The sequence below is a fragment of the Trichechus manatus genome, unplaced genomic scaffold (genome assembly GCF_000243295.1).
Source record: "Trichechus manatus latirostris isolate Lorelei unplaced genomic scaffold, TriManLat1.0 scaffold00092, whole genome shotgun sequence".
Lineage (NCBI taxonomy): Eukaryota > Metazoa > Chordata > Mammalia > Sirenia > Trichechidae > Trichechus > Trichechus manatus.
Genome location: NW_004444028.1, coordinates 7,743,585 through 7,762,842, shown reverse-complemented (window position 1 = coordinate 7,762,842; position 19,258 = coordinate 7,743,585). Strand labels below are relative to the sequence as shown.

At 46.2% G+C, this 19,258-nt stretch overlaps 1 protein-coding gene across 1 annotated transcript in view; it reads right to left on the bottom strand.

Annotated features, from left to right (window-relative positions):
- LAMP3 (lysosomal associated membrane protein 3) overlaps window positions 1-19,258 on the bottom strand; it is a 32,096-nt gene continuing 12,838 nt past the window's right edge. The window contains exons 4-6 of the mRNA XM_023736815.1: window positions 12,914-12,971; window positions 10,493-10,663; window positions 1-664 (exon numbers count right to left, since the gene is read on the bottom strand). Coding sequence (XP_023592583.1) covers window positions 531-664; window positions 10,493-10,663; window positions 12,914-12,971 — 363 coding nt within the window. The 3' untranslated portion in view covers window positions 1-530. The remainder of the gene's footprint in view (window positions 665-10,492; window positions 10,664-12,913; window positions 12,972-19,258) is intronic.

The window sequence follows — 19,258 nt, the reverse complement described above, 5'->3', positions numbered from 1 at the left end:
TTGTGTTTTTTTTTGATGATTTTTAAAAAAACACTTAAAGCGGACAAGGAGGTAAGTACATCACCAGGCAGATGGATATCACATAAAACAGATAATCAAACCACTGAAAGTGTGTTTTGTAGACAAAGCAGATGGCATACTCTAAAATGAAAACAGTCAAAGGTAAAATAAAATCCCCAATGCAAACACAGGTAGCATTAATGACAACTGACATTTTGGTCCATAATCTGAAGGCATGTGCCACGTTACACACATTATGCTAATTAATATATCTTAAACCGTTTTGAGTGGTTAGAATATTCTGAAGGAAACTGGAAAATACCCTTAAACAGCTCACTAAATCTTTCATAGCATGAACAAAAGAGTTGAGAAATCGATGTGCTGCTCGAAAGTAAATCAGAATGGCTCTGTATTTGTGGAGGAGGGTGGTCTACGTTCTTGGAAGAACCCACACTGTGAGGGAAGCCCCCAGCATCTGGGATGATTAAAGAATTCTCTAAATGCCATTATTTCTGTTCCTCGGGCACCAGTCAGAGCCTCTGGTATCCAGGTGATTCTTGCCTCAGGCGGACTCCATAGACAATCAGACCCACAGCGCAGAGACCCAGTACAATGGCCCCAATCACCGGAAGCACGACTGTGTAGTCAGAGGTACACTCGTCCACTAGGAGAGAAAACAACACGGTCACGGTCACGGTGGGTGAGGTGTGGTGCTGACGGACCAGACAGCAGGCCAGTGTGGGAAGACCATGAGCGGCAGGAGTCAAACAGATCTGGGGTTGAGTTTTAATTCCGCTGCGAACTAGCTGTGTGACGCTGGGCAGTTCACTTAACCTTGCGATTTCTTCATTTATCAAGTAAGCAAATAATACATAGGCTAGTTGGGGGATTAAATAAGATAACCTTCTTCAGGTATTGTTGTTAGTTGCCAACACATAGTTGCTACCCTGTGCGTTAGAGTAGAACTGCTTCATAGGATTTTCAAGGCTGTTATCTTTCGGGAGAATTTAATAGGGCACATTCATACGACAAATCGAAGGCAGCCATTAAAAAGAATGTGGTAGATCTCAGGGCGCAGAGATGGAAGTTCCCTAAGACCCTGGACGTGAAGTGGGACCATAGTCCCTCATGTGCACCCAAACAGAAGTGTCTTGTGTGAAGATACACAAGAAGCCAGGGAAGGACTGGGATACAAATGGGGAGCAACTTTCACTTTCTGTACAGTTTTATACTATTTAATTCAACGTTGTTTAAACATTCTTAAAATGCAGACAGATGCACACAAAAAAGAACTCTCCAGTCACATTTCCACTACTCCAATTAATCACTGGAAAACTTTTGAGGCATTTGCTTCCTCTGGGTGTGTATGTGAGTGTGTATACTCATATGCAAGATTAAAGAAGAATCATTCTATTTTTTAAAAATGTTACATGCTCACTATAAATCATGAAAACAATTCAGAAAACACAAATGAAAAAGTAAAAATCAATTGCCTTAAAACCCAGCCACCCAGAAATTACCATTGCTAACATGGATATGCATTATTTCAGGCACGTTTCTTTCCAATTATAAGGATACAGGGATAGAAAAAAGAAATAGAAATACTTTTATTAAAATAGGATTATACACGTTATTTTATTAAAACTGTTGATTTTAATTTTGCTCCAAGTTAATAGAAGAAAAAAATGAAAACTGAACTGGAGGAATTCTTGTACTTCAAATAAATATTTCTTTGTCACAGGAAATATTGTTCCATAAAAGTATCTTCTAAGGTTCAAAAAAGAGATGAAGCACAGATTAAAAGATTATGAAATACACCGAAAGATTATGAAGTACATTAAGAGGTTATGCAATGCGTTGGAGGCATTACGTGTTTTCTAAACTGTGCATTTCCAGTTTAGACATTGTCTAACGGTACTATTTTGGAAAATCAGCACTAACAGATCTCCTTCCGTCTCCCTCTCCTCAACTCCAAATGTTAATAGTTATATAACTTTTTTAATGTTGTCCAGGTTTATAACATTTCCATTCTATTTGATAACTACCATTCCTAGAGTGTTTAAAAATATGTTTTGAATATATAATGAATTCACATGATTTAAACACTTACTGGGCCAGTTGAGACTAAAGGACTCCCTGAGACTATGGCCCTGAGATACTCTTTAAACCTGGAACCAAAATATCCCCTGACATCATCTTTTTAGCAAAATAACAGATTGGCTCACAAAATAAAGGATCTTGTCTGTGAGTACGGTGCTCCATTAAAAAAACATCTACATGAGATGAAAAGTCAACAATTACTCTGAAGCAAAGATGAGAAGATAAGGAGGTAGGGAAACTAGAGTACGAGAAATGGAACAACCAGAATGCCGTTAAACAGAATGTTGATACGTTGTGAAGAATGTAACCTGTCTCACTGTAGAAATTGTCAAATGGGAACCTAATTTGATGGGTAAACTTTCACTGAAAACACAATAAAATATTATTAAAAAAAGTATCTTCCATACCTAGTAGCTTCCCTATAATGCTTTAATCTTAATGTTTTACCATTAACTCTGATTATCTCAGGTCCCTGGGTGGCGCAAATGGTTAAGCTAGGCTGCTAACTGAAAGACTGGCAGTTTCAACCCACCCAGCAGCTCTTTGGGAGAAAGACCTTCTGCAAAGATTGCAGCCGAGAAAATCCTGTGGGGCAGTTCTACTCTGTCACACGGGGGTTGCTATGAGTAGAAAATGACTCAAAGGTACAGGACAACAACAACAACAAGGTCAGAAAAAGGAAAAGATAAAGCGACCTACTGTTTTTCTCTCCAGACCTGGGAATGGTAGTAAGAGTTTACAGGGTTTTTTCCTCTCTCATCACATGGATTTTTGGGGTGGGGGCGTGGGGAGAAGCAGGGTTAGGAGTCTAGCTCTGCCCTGCTCTCTGCTCTTTCCGAGCAGCTTCTGTTTCTTTTCTTGTTCACCAGCCTTTAAGAGCTCATCGCATTAGGCCGTATCTCTGTCTTTGACTACTACTGGTGGTTTTTTTTTAACTTTCAAAAATCAGTCTGTTAGATACTGAGGAAGGGAAATTCTGTGAAGAAGATTCTAGTGGCTACTTAAATCCCTACTTTTCATTTCATATATTTCTGTAGTGCTTAATTTTTTTTTTTTTTTACCATGTACATGTATTAAATTGTCTCCATTTTTGACTTAAAAAGTCACCCTATGGGAGAAAAAAATTCAGGCACATATATAAATAAATTAATCACAACATGATTAATAACCACAAACACTCAATAACAATTAAAATTCTCAATAATTATAAAATAGTTAAGTAAATTATAGGATAATGTTATAGCATATTAAGGCAGCCATCAAAATGAGACTTTGAGTCTTTAGCAGCAAGGGAAAACGCTTATGAGGTAAAGGCGAAAAGGACAGAAATTGTATACTCACTATGCCTGCAGTTATGATGTAAAATAATATTCATGGGAGGGAAATATATCAAAATTAGCAACGGTTAATCTACAGGTGGGAATTAGGGAAGGTTTCTATTATTTCTGGAGTCTCTGGGTGGTGCAAATGGTTAACTTGCTGGTCTGCTAACTGAAAGGTTGGGGGTTCGAGTCTACCCAGAGGCGCCCTGGAAGAAGGGCCTGGCGATCTGCTTCTGAAAAATCAGCCACTGAAAGCCCTATGGAGTACAGTTCTGCTCTGACACACATGGGGTCTCCATGAGTCCGAGTGTACTGGTGGGCAGCGGGTCCGTAAGTGCAGGGTGTCCCTTCTACCCTCAGTAGAAGGGAAAAACCGAGCTGAAACCAGCCAGGCAGGCAAGTAGTAGAAGGGCTAACGGCAGGGGGCAAGTGAGGCCCAGAGGACAGAAAAGCCCTTGCAGGACCTCTGAGACTCATTCACAGACGCCGATAGCCCGACTGGGCATCGGCAAGCATCAGGGCCAGAGGGTCTCCTCATAAGGCCTGCAGCCAGAGGGGACAGGCTTGGAGGCAACACGGGAAGAAACCCAGGAGGCCTCCTGAGACACAGACCATCTGCCTCAGCCCCAATCCCACCACCTTCCCATCCGGGACTTCCGATGAGGCTTCCTGCCTGAGCCCCAGTCACCCCGGGAAGTAGACAGAACTCAGAGTGAGTAACACATCTGGGCATTATTTACTGGTCATTAAAATGAAGACTTTGCTCTTTGTGGTTACTAGAATGTTAATTCAAATTAATTCTAAAGATAATTGGCATGGAGGGGATAAGGAATGGCGCAGTGGTTAAAGCGTTCGGCTGCTAACCGAAAGGTCGTTGGTTTGAACTCACCAGCTGCTCCGCAGGAGAAAGATGTGGCAGGCTGCTTCTGCCAAGATTTACAGCCTTGGAAACCCTGTGGGGCGGTTCTACTCTGTCCTATAGGGTGGCTATGAGTCGGAATGAACTGGATGGCCATGGTTTGGTTTTGGTTAGCCAGTGCTAAGCATATCATTTCTTCATAAGCTGAATAGCGGAGATTTTGTTTGTCTAAGACTAGCACAGAGGAGCCCTGGTGGCGCAGTAGTTAAGCGCTTGGCTACCGTCCAAAAGGTCGGCAGTTTGAACCCACCAGCCGCTCTGTGGGAGAAAGATGTGGCAGTCTGCTTCCGTAAGGATGGCAGCCTTGGAAACCCTCTGGGGCAGTTCTGCTCTCCCACAAGGTCGCGCGTAAGTCAGAATCAACTCGACGGGAACGGGTTTTTAATGGTTTTGAGCAACAGCCGTCACCCAAAAGCGCTCATTGAAGATGGCAGAAAGGAAAATTAAAGTGAACTGCCTTAGCCCTCTGCGGAGGGACGGGACACAGAAGTGTTCAACCGCTAACCGAAAGGTCGGTGGTTGGAGTCCACCCAGAGGGGCCTCCAAGACCTAGCAACCTATCTCTGAAAAATCAGCCATTGAAAATCCTGTGGAGCACAGTTCTACTCTGACACACACGGGGACATCGCAAGTCCGAGGCGACTGGACAACAAGTGGTTACAGGTTACGGTCTTATCCCTCCGCTCTTGATGTTTAAATTCCCCTTCTTCCCTCCAGCGGCTGTAGGAGAGGTTTCCACACACCTCTCACGCTCTGCAATGTACCGCTTTTCAAGGGCACTTGAGGCGGAAATGCCAACGTGGGAGTCTGGAGTGGGGTGCTTTTGATGCCTGTTTGAGGGGGGAGATGGAAAGGGACCTCACGCTCCGAAGCCCTGCCTCCCTGTTTAGTCTGAGTCACATCCGGCTCTTCACAAGCATCCTCCTGTTTTAAGGGAAACCAGAATTTCCTGATACTCTAGAGGGCTCAGGGACTCTCCAAGCTCTGTTGAAGCTGCTGTGTGCCCTCCCCGCTCACCACCCGTCACTGCCAAGAAAGTGGAGAGAACCAAAAACGGCCCAGGGAGGCCAGCAAATTTCTCAGGTAAGCATGGTTATAGGACGGTTGCCAACTGTTGCGAACTTCCTGTTAAACAGAATGAATGGCACCTCTGGAAAATGTAGAAAAACAAGAAAATTTCCTGTCAGTAATAACAGGTAAAACACCCAGAAGCCCATTACTCTCCCTTTTCCATGAAAGAAAAACCCTAATTATCATATTTAAACAGCCAAAATAATAGAAAACCGTGAATAACAGTCTAAGCCACATTTTGATAGAAATGTTTTCCTCCTCATATCAGTCATTCTCAATTGGTAATTTCTTGGTTAATTTTTTTTTTTGGTAAATGTTCGCAAAGGAAAGGAAAGGGGTCATAATGTGGGTAGGTCTACCTCTCCTAGTTTGCCATTTCTGATTGTTTTAATACGTTGCCTCTCCCCAATGGCCCAAAATAAAAACAATAAAGTTAATAAATGTATAAGAGTAGAGCAGAATTAAAGAAAAACAGAGACAAATCAGAGAAAAGGTGTTAAACCGGCAGAGAACAAATGAAGGTGAAAAAATTAGAGAACTAACATTTATCGAGCGTCTTTTGTTTGCCAGGTTCTTTGGTATGTGCTTTACATTAAAAAAATGAAGTGTTGGCGATGTTTTCTAATTCTCTACTAAGAATACATAACAATACTGTAGGATGTCTTTAAAAAAAATTGTAGTATGACTATCTGTAATTTAAGTCAACCAGAACTTGAGCAAAATTCAGGAGTTTAAAATCACTTTAGAATCTACTTGGAAATGCATTTTTTTAAAGTAGTATTTTTTTTAAATCATGGATATCGAGACTTTAAAATGTACAGGATGACTCGGTGAAGTTTCCGACAGAATGTCTTCTCCACAATTCCCCCTTCAGTATTTGTCTTTCTCCTTCTTAAAGCACCTGGATTGTCTCTCTCGGGCCGGGTTCACCCGTAAGCAAGGTACACACAGACTTAACTTGTGTTTACTTACTAATCTGTAGCGCACAGTTTCACACAGGTTTCATCACATCTTTGATAGAAATCTTTGATGATGAAATTGTGCACTACAGATTAGTAAGTAAGTACAAGTGAATCCATGTGTACGTACCTTGCTTATTGGATAATCTGTCCCTGTCTCTTGTCCCCTAGTTCTAGTTCTCCCAACCAGGCCTGCTTTATGCAGGTGTGGAAGGGGGATTTAAGCCCGTTGGGCATGGCCTACCCAAGCCAACTGGAGGAAGTGGGGTGGGGTCCCCCTTCACCAGCTTTCGGATGGCCCTTTGGTGGAAAGCTAGGTTTGCTAATCACATTGGGATGGGCGACTAGAGAAGTCAGTCCCTTCATTTCAGGCTGGATGTGAAAAACCAGAATTCCCAAGGCCTTAACCTTGCCCATTTTCAGGAAGGTGGGGCCTTATATGCGTTCATATCCTCTACTGGGCCTCCTGCTGGCCACCAGGCATGCTGTTAGCAAAAAGACTAACAGTGCTGTGATACTCAGGCCCACGGCCCCAGGGATTTCTCTTCTGCTTCTGTCACTGAAGCATGCATCCGCTGCAATTGAAGTCAGAGTGACAGGTGTTATAGCCTGGTCACAAACGCTGGGAAGGGAGACTGGTCCTGTGTGCCTCAGCTTCCCAGAGGGGGAAACTGAGGGAGAGAGGGAGCTGCCAGGCCCCCACCTGCTGCCTCCAACATTCAGACGGGTGAAAATGGGGGCGAAAGGGTCAGTGCAATGAGTCTGAAACCTGCAGTGCTTTTAATCACTTGGGGGAGTGTATTAAAATGCAGATTCCCAGGCCCCAGGCCCTAGAGATTACGACTCAGTGGGTCTGAGGTGGAGCCCAGGTCATTCTGACGCAGGCTGGGAGGCCGATCCAACTTTGAGAAACACTGGTTTGGTCTAGAATGGTCCCTGGGTGTTGCAAATGGTTTGCACTGGACTACCAGCCTAAAGGTTGGCGGTCCAAACCCACCCAGTGGCAACGCAAAAGAAGGGCCTGGAGAACGGCTTCTGTAAAGATTGTCGTTGTTGGGTGCCGTCGAGTCGACTCCGACTCATAGTGACCCCATGTGAGAGAGTGGAACTGCCCATAGGGTTTTCTAGACTGTAATGTTTATGGAAGCTGATTGCCAGGTCTTTTCTTTTGTGGAGCTGTTGGGTGGGTTCGAACCACCAACCTTTTGGGTAGCAGCCAAGCACTTAACTGTTGTGCCACCAGGGCTCCTTACAACCAAGACAACCCTATAGAGCACCGTTCTGCACTGTAACACATGGGCTTACCTTGAGTAGCAATCAACTCAACGGCAATGGGTTGGGTTGGGTTGGGTTGTGTTTGGTCTAGAGGGTCAGGATCACTATTGTGCCCTGATTCTCAAGCCAGGGTGAGCTCTGGAGCCCTGTTTCTCAACTCTGGGTACAGGGACCTGCATCAACAGATATGGCAGAAGTTCTCCACCCAAACACTATGCCTCAAAGAGGCTGCTTCGGCAGCCCGGGGACCCCAGGATTATAGGAAGGAGGGTGGAGATTGCGGGAGTCAGGCTTCTACGGTCTGGACCTCAAGAGCTTGTTTGGAGGGTCTAGCGGGGGAGCTACTCATATACCCTTGATAGAAGGATGGTCCTCTCCTCTGTCAGGGAAGGTCAGCCTCTTTGACCAAGCCCGAAGCTTCAGGAGGGACACTCATGGAGCAGTGAGGGAGGAAGGGGGGACACCGCCTAGCCAGCCAGATCAGCAGATCAACCCTGGCCATCAATGGGGTGACAGATGTCACAGCCGGATCGCCCTCACATCCAGGCTTCTATGGTTTGGGATGACCAAACCATACACTTACACTTGCTGGATTCTTCTCCAGTTTTTCCAGACTTTGTCTGAAGGTCATGCATCGAGGCCTCCTCTGATCCCTGTCCCCACGGCTGTGTGAACCACATCATCCTCCCAGCTCCGCAGCCCTTTGCACATGCCTTTTAAAGCACCACATTGTATTATAACTTTTTTTTTTTTTAACTCGTTCCTTTTTCCCTTCCATTTGTTGTTGCATGCCTTCCACTTGATTCCGACACATAGCAACCCTAGAGGACAGAGTAGAGCTGTCCCATAGGCTGTAAATCTTAACAAAAGCAAATGACCACTTCCTTCTCCTGTGGAGAAGGTGGGTTTGAATTGCTGACCTTTCGGACAGCAGCCGAGTGCTTTAAACCCCTGCACTACCAGGGCTCCTTACTCTCTGGTAGAAAGTGTTATTCACCGAGCAACATATGTTTTGACATTTGGGCTTCTTTAGTGACATCTGAAGCGCAGACTGGGAATACGGAGGTGAGCTGAAGCCGTAACAGTGGTGTGAACAAGAGAAATATTTTGGAGGTAGGACAATGGGGGTTTGTGACTGTTTGTATGAGGGGTACAGGAAGGAGTGTGGGTAAGGATAACGCTAACATTTCCTGCTTGGGGAACTATTTAGTGAATGGTAATTCAAAAAAACTAAAAAAAATTTTTTTAAAGAAAAAACATAGTTTTTCTATCTCTCACTGTGAGCCCTGTACAGGAAACAGGTGGGGCTGCTGCAAAAAGTTGGATTGCCAACCTCTGCCGCTAAGAGCTCTCAGACCCGTTCACTTCCTGCTTCACATGCCGCTTCTGAGGAGGAATAAGGGCAAGCTGGTAACTTGTTCTAGGATCACGTGATTACAGAGTTTTTTTTTTTTTTTCCAAACCTTCATAAATGATTCTTTTAACAGAAATAAATTAGTTTCCCCAAAAGTTGGAGCTTTGAGACCGGGTGGCAAAACGAGGGCAACAACTCCTAGGACGTTTTCAAACCCAGTCCTGCCCCGTGTGAAGGTGTAAGCCGCAGGCACAGGTGAGAGGACGCAGAGAAATCTGCAGGTATCAGGACACCACGGCCAGCAGCGCCTAGTCCTTCCGGGGCTGAATGCTTCCACCGAGCACGCCAGAAGTTTCCTGCCAGGGACATCTTTAATTTTCTCATGAAAGCCAAAAGCGAATTCAGCTTTGCTTTATAAACACCTAATTTATGGCGAAACTTCTAGCTTCATGGAGAACTTTTGACAACTGAGAGGCACTCATAATGTCGTTGAGTTGTTGTGAGAGGGTTACATTAGAAATGGAAGTTCGGGAGCCTCCTGGCCAGATGCAGGAACCCCTGGAACACTTTGTGTTCCTGGAAGGGAGGACAGTGTTTTCTGGAAGGTTGCCCTGTCTGCCCCTTGCCCACTTCCTAGACCTGTTTCCCCGTCAGTCACCAGACAAGCTCTGTGTGTGGTGGGTAAACCCCTAAGCTGAAGCTGAAGGAGATTAACGCTGATGATGAGGTAGGACAGCTTGTAACTGAGTCGAGGGACCCTGCAGAGTTTATTTCTATCTCGAATTGTTGCATCTTTCTCCTTTCCCTCTGTCACTGGAATAGAATCTACCCTGAAATCGTTGTAATTTTAGAATCACGAATACACAGGATCTTTAAAGCATTCTCGAGCACACTTGAGTCCACCCATGCCCAGTAGCATGTAAACATTGTGGGGAGGGGGTGCTGTGGTCATAGGTGGTGTCTTCTGATGTTTTTGATTGAGCTGGTGGGTGTGTGTTTAAGTGAATGAGAACGTGCGTTTGGGTCAGACAAGGAGAACATATTCTGCTGATTGTCAGTTTTGAATGAGTTTGTCTTAGTCGAATGTGGCCTGGAAGAGAGTGGACGTGAGTGGGCTAAGGTATCTGATTTTGAGGTTGGTATTGAGTCCTGGCGGTGCAGTGGTTAAGAGCTCAGCAGCTAACCAGAAGGTTGGCAGTTGGAATCCACCAGCCGTGCCTTGGAGGGGCAGTTCTACCCTGTCCTACAGGGTCGCCGTGAGTCAGAATCGACTCTACGGCAACAGGTTTGGCTTTTGGTTTACTGAGTCATAAAGGAATGGTGGGAGAGAAAGGGGGCCAGAGAAACTCAACCCCAAGAGCTTTGTAGGATCATCCCATTCTAGGAAACTCATGGGATTCTTGCCCCTTAGACAGCTTCAGACAAAAAATAACTCAGTGCTACTCCTGGGCCTCTGAAATTATGTTTGTGACATGATGAACCCACAACTCACCATTTCCAAAGCGGTCTCCTTCAAAATCAAAGGCTTGAAGTTGGACATTCACTGTTTTCAGTTGAAGGTGAGGTGACAGCTTGATGCTCTGCTCACTCACGCACTTGAAGGAATGCCCGACCATCGTCTCAAACCACACCATGGCGCTTTTCTTTCCTTGATAAATTCTCTCTGAAAATACAGAGGTGGAATACAGATGTGGCAGAATCCTGGAGTACATTCATTGAGTCCAGCTGTTGCTGGGTGACCCGTGCGTGGTCAAATGATCTCCTTTCAGACTTGGCTTTCTGGGGTTCTGCCACCTTCTTCCCATGAAAAATCACCCTGGTGCTGTGTGGGGACTTTTTTGGTACTCTGTCATACATAGGGGGATGTCTTATGTAAATTGGAACGTGATAACATTGAAATGAGAAATGTTGGGAATGTTTTCTTCAGTTATTTTAAATCATTGGGGACAGAGCTAGTGGGAAATATTTCAATGCTTGGGAGCTACAGAGTGGTGCCCACAAACACTTCAGGAAAAAGAGAAGTAAGACTGCTCCCTGAAACTTTCAGTCACATGACCCCTTAATGAATCAAAGCAGAGACGCGGGACCTAGAACTGTTTTCTTCCCTTCTCTCAGTCTCTAAACCAGCTTCTGGTCTGACTTTTCCCTCCCTGCATTTGAGAGGTTACTGCCCTATTGATGGTTAAAATTTGGCCCATGCCTAGTGATAATATTAGCTAATTTTGTTAACTTTCACACTATTTCACAATATGTTTCCACAGCCTATATTGGGAGACCGGTCTAAGGGGTTAAAGTATATGAAAGCGAGTTGTCAACTATGACATCTTTCTTACATTTAACTAATCGTCATTGACAGCACACTCTTGAACAATGCCAATACTGTAGAGCTAATATTTTAAACAGACATTTGTCCATATGTTCACTTCTCGGTCCGTTTCTTTAGTACGTGTTCATTAATGAACGAAATAATAAGTTCAAGCCAGCCACAGCATCGAACTTTGAAAAGCAGAAAGCAGACATGAAGTCTCCTAGTTCAATGCCTGGCGTGGAGGAGATGCTCAATGACGGTTTGTTGGTGGCCCATTGGTTAAGAGCTCAGCTGCTAACCAAAAGGTCGGCAGTTCGAATCCACCAGCCACTCCTTGGAAACCCTAAGGGGAAGTTCTACTCTGTCCTATAGGGTCGCTCTAAGGTCGCTATGAGTCAGAATCTACTTGAAAGCAACTGGTGTCTAAGTCTGCACTTCCCAGGAGAACATTTGAGGCCTCGGAGAAATGCACCTGACTTGAACGGGGGCATTATTTCTCTAGAACTGATCACAGTGTGGGTTCTGTCCACCTTGCTGCACACACTATGGGCAGCACTGTTCACGGCAACCAAAGTGAGCCTGACACACCAACGCCTTACGTCACGCCCTCCAATGGCATCAAACCACATTTCAGAATGAAATCCAAAGTCCTCACCTTGCTTTGCCTACAGGCCTTACCTGCTCTGGCCCCTGGCCTCCCTCAGACCCCCTCTGCTGCCTCCCTTGCTCTCTGGGGGCCCTGCTGGTCCTTGCACCCATTAGCGTCTGTGTGTTTGTTGTTTCCGTCACCCGTCAAAAGCTTCCCCAGGCCTAGAGATCTCCTTGGTTATTTCCTCACTTCCTTCAGGCCTCTGCTCAAACATGACCTCTCTGGAGACGCTTCCCTGACGACCCCATCTAAAATAGCTTTCCATTTCTCTGCCCCTCGCTCTGCTTGGCGCGTCCTCATGGCACGTGGCACCACTTGGCACTGCACTGTCACTTGATGTGTGTGTCCGTGGTCTCTCTCGCTCTTCTAGAATGTAAGGTCTCTGAGGACAGGGACCGTCTGTTTGGATCCTCACGGAGTCCCAGCGCCTAATACAGGGTTTGGCACCTATAGCAGCAGGCACCAAAAGCATTTGAGTTGAATGAATGCATGATTCCAAGAAAACCAGCTGCTGTGAGTCGGACGGGGACCCCCTGTGTGTCGGAGTAGAACTGTGCTCCATGCGGTTTTCAGTGGCTGATCTTTTAGAAGTAGATCACCAGGCCTTTCTTCTGAGGCGTCTCTGGGTGGACTCGAACCTCTGACCTTTTGGTTAGCAGCCGAGCACGTTTGCACCACCCAGGGACTCCATGATTCCAAGAGAATGGGATAAACTGCACCATCAGCAGCAGACCTGTCAGAAGGTCACTGAACTCTTCTTGATTGTTGCTAATAATGACCTCAGGCGTAATCTAGTCCCACCTCCTTCAGGAGCAGATGAAGATGTAGTAAACTCCCTAAAGTCATACAGCTGTTTACTCTCAGTCCGTTTCTGGAAAGCAGCATCAAAGATGAGAGGGCTCAACGGGATGAGAAAATGCCATCATTAGCGGGAAAGCCGTTCTCTAAGTACTAACCTGGATTTGAGTCAGTCAGATATGCTCCCACTTCACTGATAGAATATGAGTTTTCCTCCTGTAAAAACAGCACAGCATTAACCTTGGGCAATTTCCATTTTGTGTTTATACCCCTGGCGGACAAAGTTTGTTTGCGGAAGGTTCCAGCTATTAAGTCCTTGATTTGGGGGCTTTGGGATGTGTTGGTACTGAGCCATGAGTGTGTTTGAAAATGTCAGATAAAAAGTGAGCAAACAAAAAAAGTCCAACCCATTGCCGTCGATTCGAATCCAGCTCACAGCGACCCCACAGGACAGAGTGGAGTTGCCCCACAGGGTTTCCAAGGAGTGGCTGGTGGGTTTGAACTGCCAACCTTTAGGATAGCAGCCGAGCTCTTAACCACTATGCCACCAGGGCTCCTAAAAATTAAGCATACCGTACAGTAAATAAATAATAAGTAAGAGCTTGATCCTTGGCCCAAGAATTCTCTACAGCATACTTGTTGCTAGAGTCCGAAATTCAAGTTCCACCATTACAACCGGAGTCCCTTCAGTTGCGCCAAGTTCACTCCTGGTAAAAGGCAAGTACATCTGGGAGATGGAGGAGTTGGGGGTGTGTATACTAAGCTTTTACTAGCAGTTAATATCTCAGGGCAGCGATTCTTAACCTGGGACCACTCAACCTAAGGGTACCTTGGGTGATCATGGGGCCTACCAACCCTCTGGGGGAAATATAGCTGCAAAATTGGGTGTGCATTTTCCAGAGTAGGGTGTCAATTGCTTTAAACAAATTGGTGGGTTCATGTCTCCAAAATGGTCAAATGGGGCCACCATGAGGGACTGGGGAAGAAATGGGTGGGGTCACTAGGTGTCCTCCGGAGGAGGGCCCCAGCGGTTGCGCGCCAATCTTTACTAGGCAGTGGTCCATGTTTTTACCCGGAGATTGTCTACTTGGAAAAACAAAGCAAATAAACAAGCTAAAAACAATGGCCCTATAACCTAAAAAAACCGAGGGTACAAAATATTCATGAAAATTGAATTTGGATATGAAACATTAAGTTCAAAAAGGAAGAGTTTCTGTTTTGACGAAGTGGCTGATTTATAGGGTTATCACTTTTAAACTTTGATTAGAAAACTATCCACAAATAAGAGATGCAGAAGACAGCAGAGTAACTAAAATCAGAATCTGAAATTGAATTACTTTTAGAATTTCAAATCTAGTCCTAAGAAAATTTGACAATAATAATCTTGACCCCATTACAGTCCATTTATACATTTTTCATGGATAAACTGGTGATATACTATTAAAAAAAACCAAAGCAAACCCATTGCCATCGAGTCGACTCTGACTCATAGCGACCCTGTAGGACGGAATAGAACTGCCCATAGGGTTTCCAAGGAGCAGCTGGCGGATTTTAACTGCTGACCTTTTGGTTAGCAGCCGAACTCTTAACCACTGTACCACCAGGGTTTCCAAGACTACCAGGGTTCCATAAATACAAGCTGTTTTACTAAGGTCACTGATTCTGAGACCCTGAGTTCTGTTGTTCTCAGGTGCTGTTGAGTCAGTTCTGACTCATAGTGACCCTACGTACAACAGAACGACCCTGAGCTCTAGATCCCACAGCTCATTGACTAGCACCTGCTACATGCTAGGTTCTTCCTTGTTGTCTTGTCAGATGCTGTTGAGTTGGTTCTGACTCATAGTGACCCTACGTACAACAGAACGACCCTGAGCTCTAGATCCCACAGCTCATTGACTCGCACCTGCTACATGCTAGGTTCTTCCTTGTTGTCTTGTCAGGCTCTGTACCAGGCACTTCAAAGCATGGCCTTATTCACTCCTCACAGCAACTGTGAGAAGAAATGGAGGCTCCAGGACTTGCCCAAGGTCAGATCTCTCCTAGGTGGCAGGGGAAGGGATGACCCCAAGCTGCCAGGCTCCAAAATCTAGCCTGCAACCTCTCTCTTACACTCTCACCACCAGGGACGGCTCCAGGCTCTGGGAGAGAAATAAGCCCACGGCCTCTCTCCAGCTGGTCCGTCCCCTGGGTCTCAAAGGCCACCTGAACAATGAGTGTGGACGGTCTATTTGTTTTAGGGACGGGCACCTTGGTGTGATCCAGGCGCATCTAGGGTCATCTCCATGTAACATTGATTCAGGTTATTCTGTATTTGGAACACTTTTAACCTAAGAGAGAGCTGCACTTCAGGGTCCATACTCCACGTTCCAAGACCCTCGCCCCATCCTACGGGCAGCGTGGATCCACTGAAGGGTTTTAAGCAGGGCAGTGAAAGGAGCAAGTGTGGGTTTTGGGAAGTTGCTCAGGCTGCAGTGTGGGGTCGATAAAAGAAGCAAGAGGAGGGTGGTGATGAGTGGGCCCTGAGCCCCCCCAGCGGCCCCCAGGGACCTGCCCTTCCCTGTGGCTTCTCCCTGACCCCCTCAGCACAAGGAAAGGGTGCTTTACTTTTCTAGAAGGATTTCACAGTCTATATCCTAGTCCTCATAGAGCCCTGGAGGTGTAGTGGTTAAGAGCTCAGCTGCTAACCAAAAGGTCAGCAGCTGGAATCCACCAGCCACTCCTTGGAAAGCCTACAGGGCAGTTCTCTGTCCTCTAGGGTTGCTATGAGTCAGAATCAGCCTGATGGCAACAGGTTTGGTTTGGTTTTGGTATCCTAGTCCTCAGGTCTACCACAGAAAGAGGAACAAGCAAGATCAATTGGACTGAGATAGCCCTGTAGATTAAAGAAACAGCTGAAACCTCAGCTGGGGTGGTGGGGACCTTTTTGGAGCTTCAAGCAGGTGTCAGATTTAACCCTACCCCAGGGAAAGTACATGCCACATATTATGCAGTTTATGGAGCCTGCTTTCTCCTTTGACGCCCACGGGGTTACTCTCTGCCACATATTTTTCTCATTTGGGGTTTGGGGTGGAGAGGGACAAATACCGACCACGCCAGATTCTTGAAGACAAAGGGAAAATCCTCTGACTAACCACCAGCATCGACAGAAGGGACCTGAGGACTCGTAACAGCTGCACACAGAACTTCAGCACTTGGCTCAGCTGAGGCCGGGTGCATGGGTGCACGGTACACACGTCCACTCAAAGTGACCACTGGTGAAAGTCCATCTCACTGCCCAGCTAGGGGCACGCTGACACCATGGCTTCTCACTGCTGGTATCTAAGGAGAGCTCTGCAATACCTCACCAAAGAGATCCCAATTCCTGAGGCCCTAAGCCTCCTCAGCGGCAGACTCAGGGTCTACCAGCAGGTCCATCTTTGCACAGGGGATCTGCAACAAGCCAACCATCAACACTGCCCAGGAAGGCAGCCTGCCGAGGACACTAAGGCCCTAGGGTCCTTCCTTGCGTTCTGCTAAGTGTATCATGGGAGTTCGATAGTCACAGATGTTCAGGGTGTGGATTTTGTCTTCAACACCCATCAGACCTATTTTTGCTCAGCATTGCTGTGACTAAATCAAGAAACCTTTGCTCTGAGGCCTAAAGGACCACATGAATCAGAGACTCCACCAGCCTGAGCCCAGAAGAACTAGGTGGTGCCCAGCTACCACCACCGACCACTCTGACAGGGATCACAACAGAGAGTCTTGGACAGAGCAGGAGAAAAATGTTGAACAGAGTTCAAATTCACAAAAAAAGACCAGACTTACTGGTCTGACACAGCCTGGAGAAACCTCTGAGACCATGGCCCCCAGACACCCTGCTAACTTGAAACTGAAGCCACTCCTGAAGCCCACTTTTCAAAGATCAGACAGGCCTATAAAACAAACAATAACACGTGTGAGGAACGTGCTTCTTAGTTCAATCAAATACGCGAGAGCACACGGGCAACACCTGCCCAAAAGCAAAGGTGAGAAGGCAGGAAGGGACAGGAGCTGGGCAAATGGACACAGGAACCCGGGGTGGAAAGGAGGAGAGTGCCGTCACATTGTGGGGATTGCAGCCAATGTCACAAAACAACATGAGTATAAATTTTGGAAAGAGAAATTAACTTGAGCTGTAAACTCACCTGAAGCACAATAAAAATTAAAAGAAGAAAAGAAACCTTTGCTCCAGACTGACCTAAAGGAAGCCAAAGAGGCAGTTGCTTTGGACTCACTGATCTACTCTGCGGCAACCTGGCCCAGAGGTCTCCATGAAATCTATGTCCACGCCTTTACTCATCCAGCCATCCATCAGCCACTGCTACAGACGTACTGTGTGCAAAGTCAGGGCTGGGCACTGGAGAGGGACCTTGAAGGAGGCCGAGGTTCTGTCCTCAAGATGGCCACATGTGTGACAAGTGCGTTGATGGTGGTTTGGAGAGAGCGCTCAGGGAGCAAAGACAGGAGAGTTTCATTTTCACCTGGGGTGGAGGTGGGGGCGGGAGCGCAAGATTGGGGGGTTGGGGGGAAGAGAAGGCGTCACGGAGTGATGATAACTGAGCCACGTGAAAAGTGGAATCCACCACCCTTCTGTCAGTTTGTTAAGTGTGGCTATGATGCTGGAAGCTATGTCACTGGTGTTTTAAATACCAGAAGGGTCACCCATGGTGGCTAGCGGAGCTTCCGGACTAAGATAGACTAGGAAGAAGGGCCTGGTGGTCTACTTCAAAAAATCAGCCAACGGAAATCCTATGGATCACAACAGAATATTGCCTGATATAGTGCTGGTAGATAAGCCCCCTGGGTTAGATGCATTTGAAATACACAGTGACTGCAACAATGGACTCAAGACGTGCAGGACCAGGCAATGTTTTCTTCTGTTTTACACAGGGTCACCATGAATCAGAACCAAACGCAAAATGGCGCTGAGGGTGGAGGGGGCATTCCAGGTAGACGGAAACTCATAAGGAAAAGCAGGGGCATGGGATCTTGGGGGGTTCTAAGTAGTACACTCTGGGGGTGTTATCATTTGAGCATCGATCATAGTTCTCAGGAGCCCAGGTTATAGTCAAGGGGGCCCCAGACGCCCCTGGAAGCCTCTTGAAAACCCTAGGCCATGGGTGGCTCTGGATTTCTAGACCTTCGCTGGCAGATACGCAGCCTGGCGCTGGCCTGCTCCTCTCCTTGGGGACTAATTACTCCCACGTCCCCGAGCCTGGAGTAGAGGGCTTTCCAGCACGGTTTATGGAAGCTTCGCTGCCAGAGAGGTGGATGAGAGAGGGACAGTGTTAAGAACAGAAAAATGAACTCTACCTGAAGTCACTGAAGAGTGTTTTTAAACCAAACTGTGTGGGCAGGAAGGAAGTTGGGTGGCGGTCAGGGATGTTTATCTTGAACCTGAAGGGCCTGAACAACGTTTGGTATGTTCATTGAATCAAGTGAGGCATTGACACAGAAAGGTTTTCACTTCTTCCAAAAACAAAACTGAGGGAAATGAGAAAGGAAGCCCACCTCTCCTGACCCCCTCGAGGGACCAGACATCATGCTCAGCACATCCCCATGCGTTAGCTCAGCTCACACTCAAAAAAACAGGTGTTGGCTAGCCTGACTTTATAGAAGACGAAACCGAGACTCAAGAGAGCTAACAACTTGTCCATGGTTACAAAGAGAACAAGATGGCTAATTTAAGTCTTGACTGAACAGCTAGGCCAAACAATATCTTTGGGGGCAGATTTTTCTTTATGCTTTTGTCCTTGGTAGTATTTCAATTTTAAAAATTACTAATCACTGTACATGCCTTGAAACCTGTGACTGTAGCCGATATTTCTTTTATTTCCTCTCATAATGTGTAGCCCAATGTTGGGGACAATGTAGGTGCTCAATAAATTCTTGCTGATAAATTGGTTGATCGCAGCTAAATCAAGTTTTCTGATCAGCATAATGACATCATGCTTGGTAAAGTAGAGGGTCAGTGCAAAAGAGGAAGACCCTCGACAAGATGGATCAACACAGCAGCTGCAACAATGGGCTCAAACATAGCAACCGTGGTGAGGATGGCACAGGACGGGGCAGTGTTTGGTTCTGTGGTACAGAGAGTCGCTACGAGTCGGAACCGACTCGACGGCACCTAAAAACGACAACATACCTTTAACTTTACACAACTTGGTTCTCACTTGGAATCTATATTTCATTATAACCAACACAAGCTCCTATATTCCGAGGTTCTTCTTCTCTAGAGAAGTGGTTCTCAATTACAGATGATTTTTCCCCTCGGGACATTTGGCAATGTCTGCAGACATTTTGGTTGTTACAACTTGTGTGTGTGTGTGTGTCTGTGTGTGCGTGTGTCTGTGTGTGTGTGTCTGTGTGTGTGTCTATGTGTGTGTTTGTGTGTGTGTGTGTGTCTGTGTGTGTGTGTCTGTGTGTGTGTGTCTGTGTGTGTCTGTGTGTGTCTATGTGTGTGTGTGTCTCTGTGTGTGTGT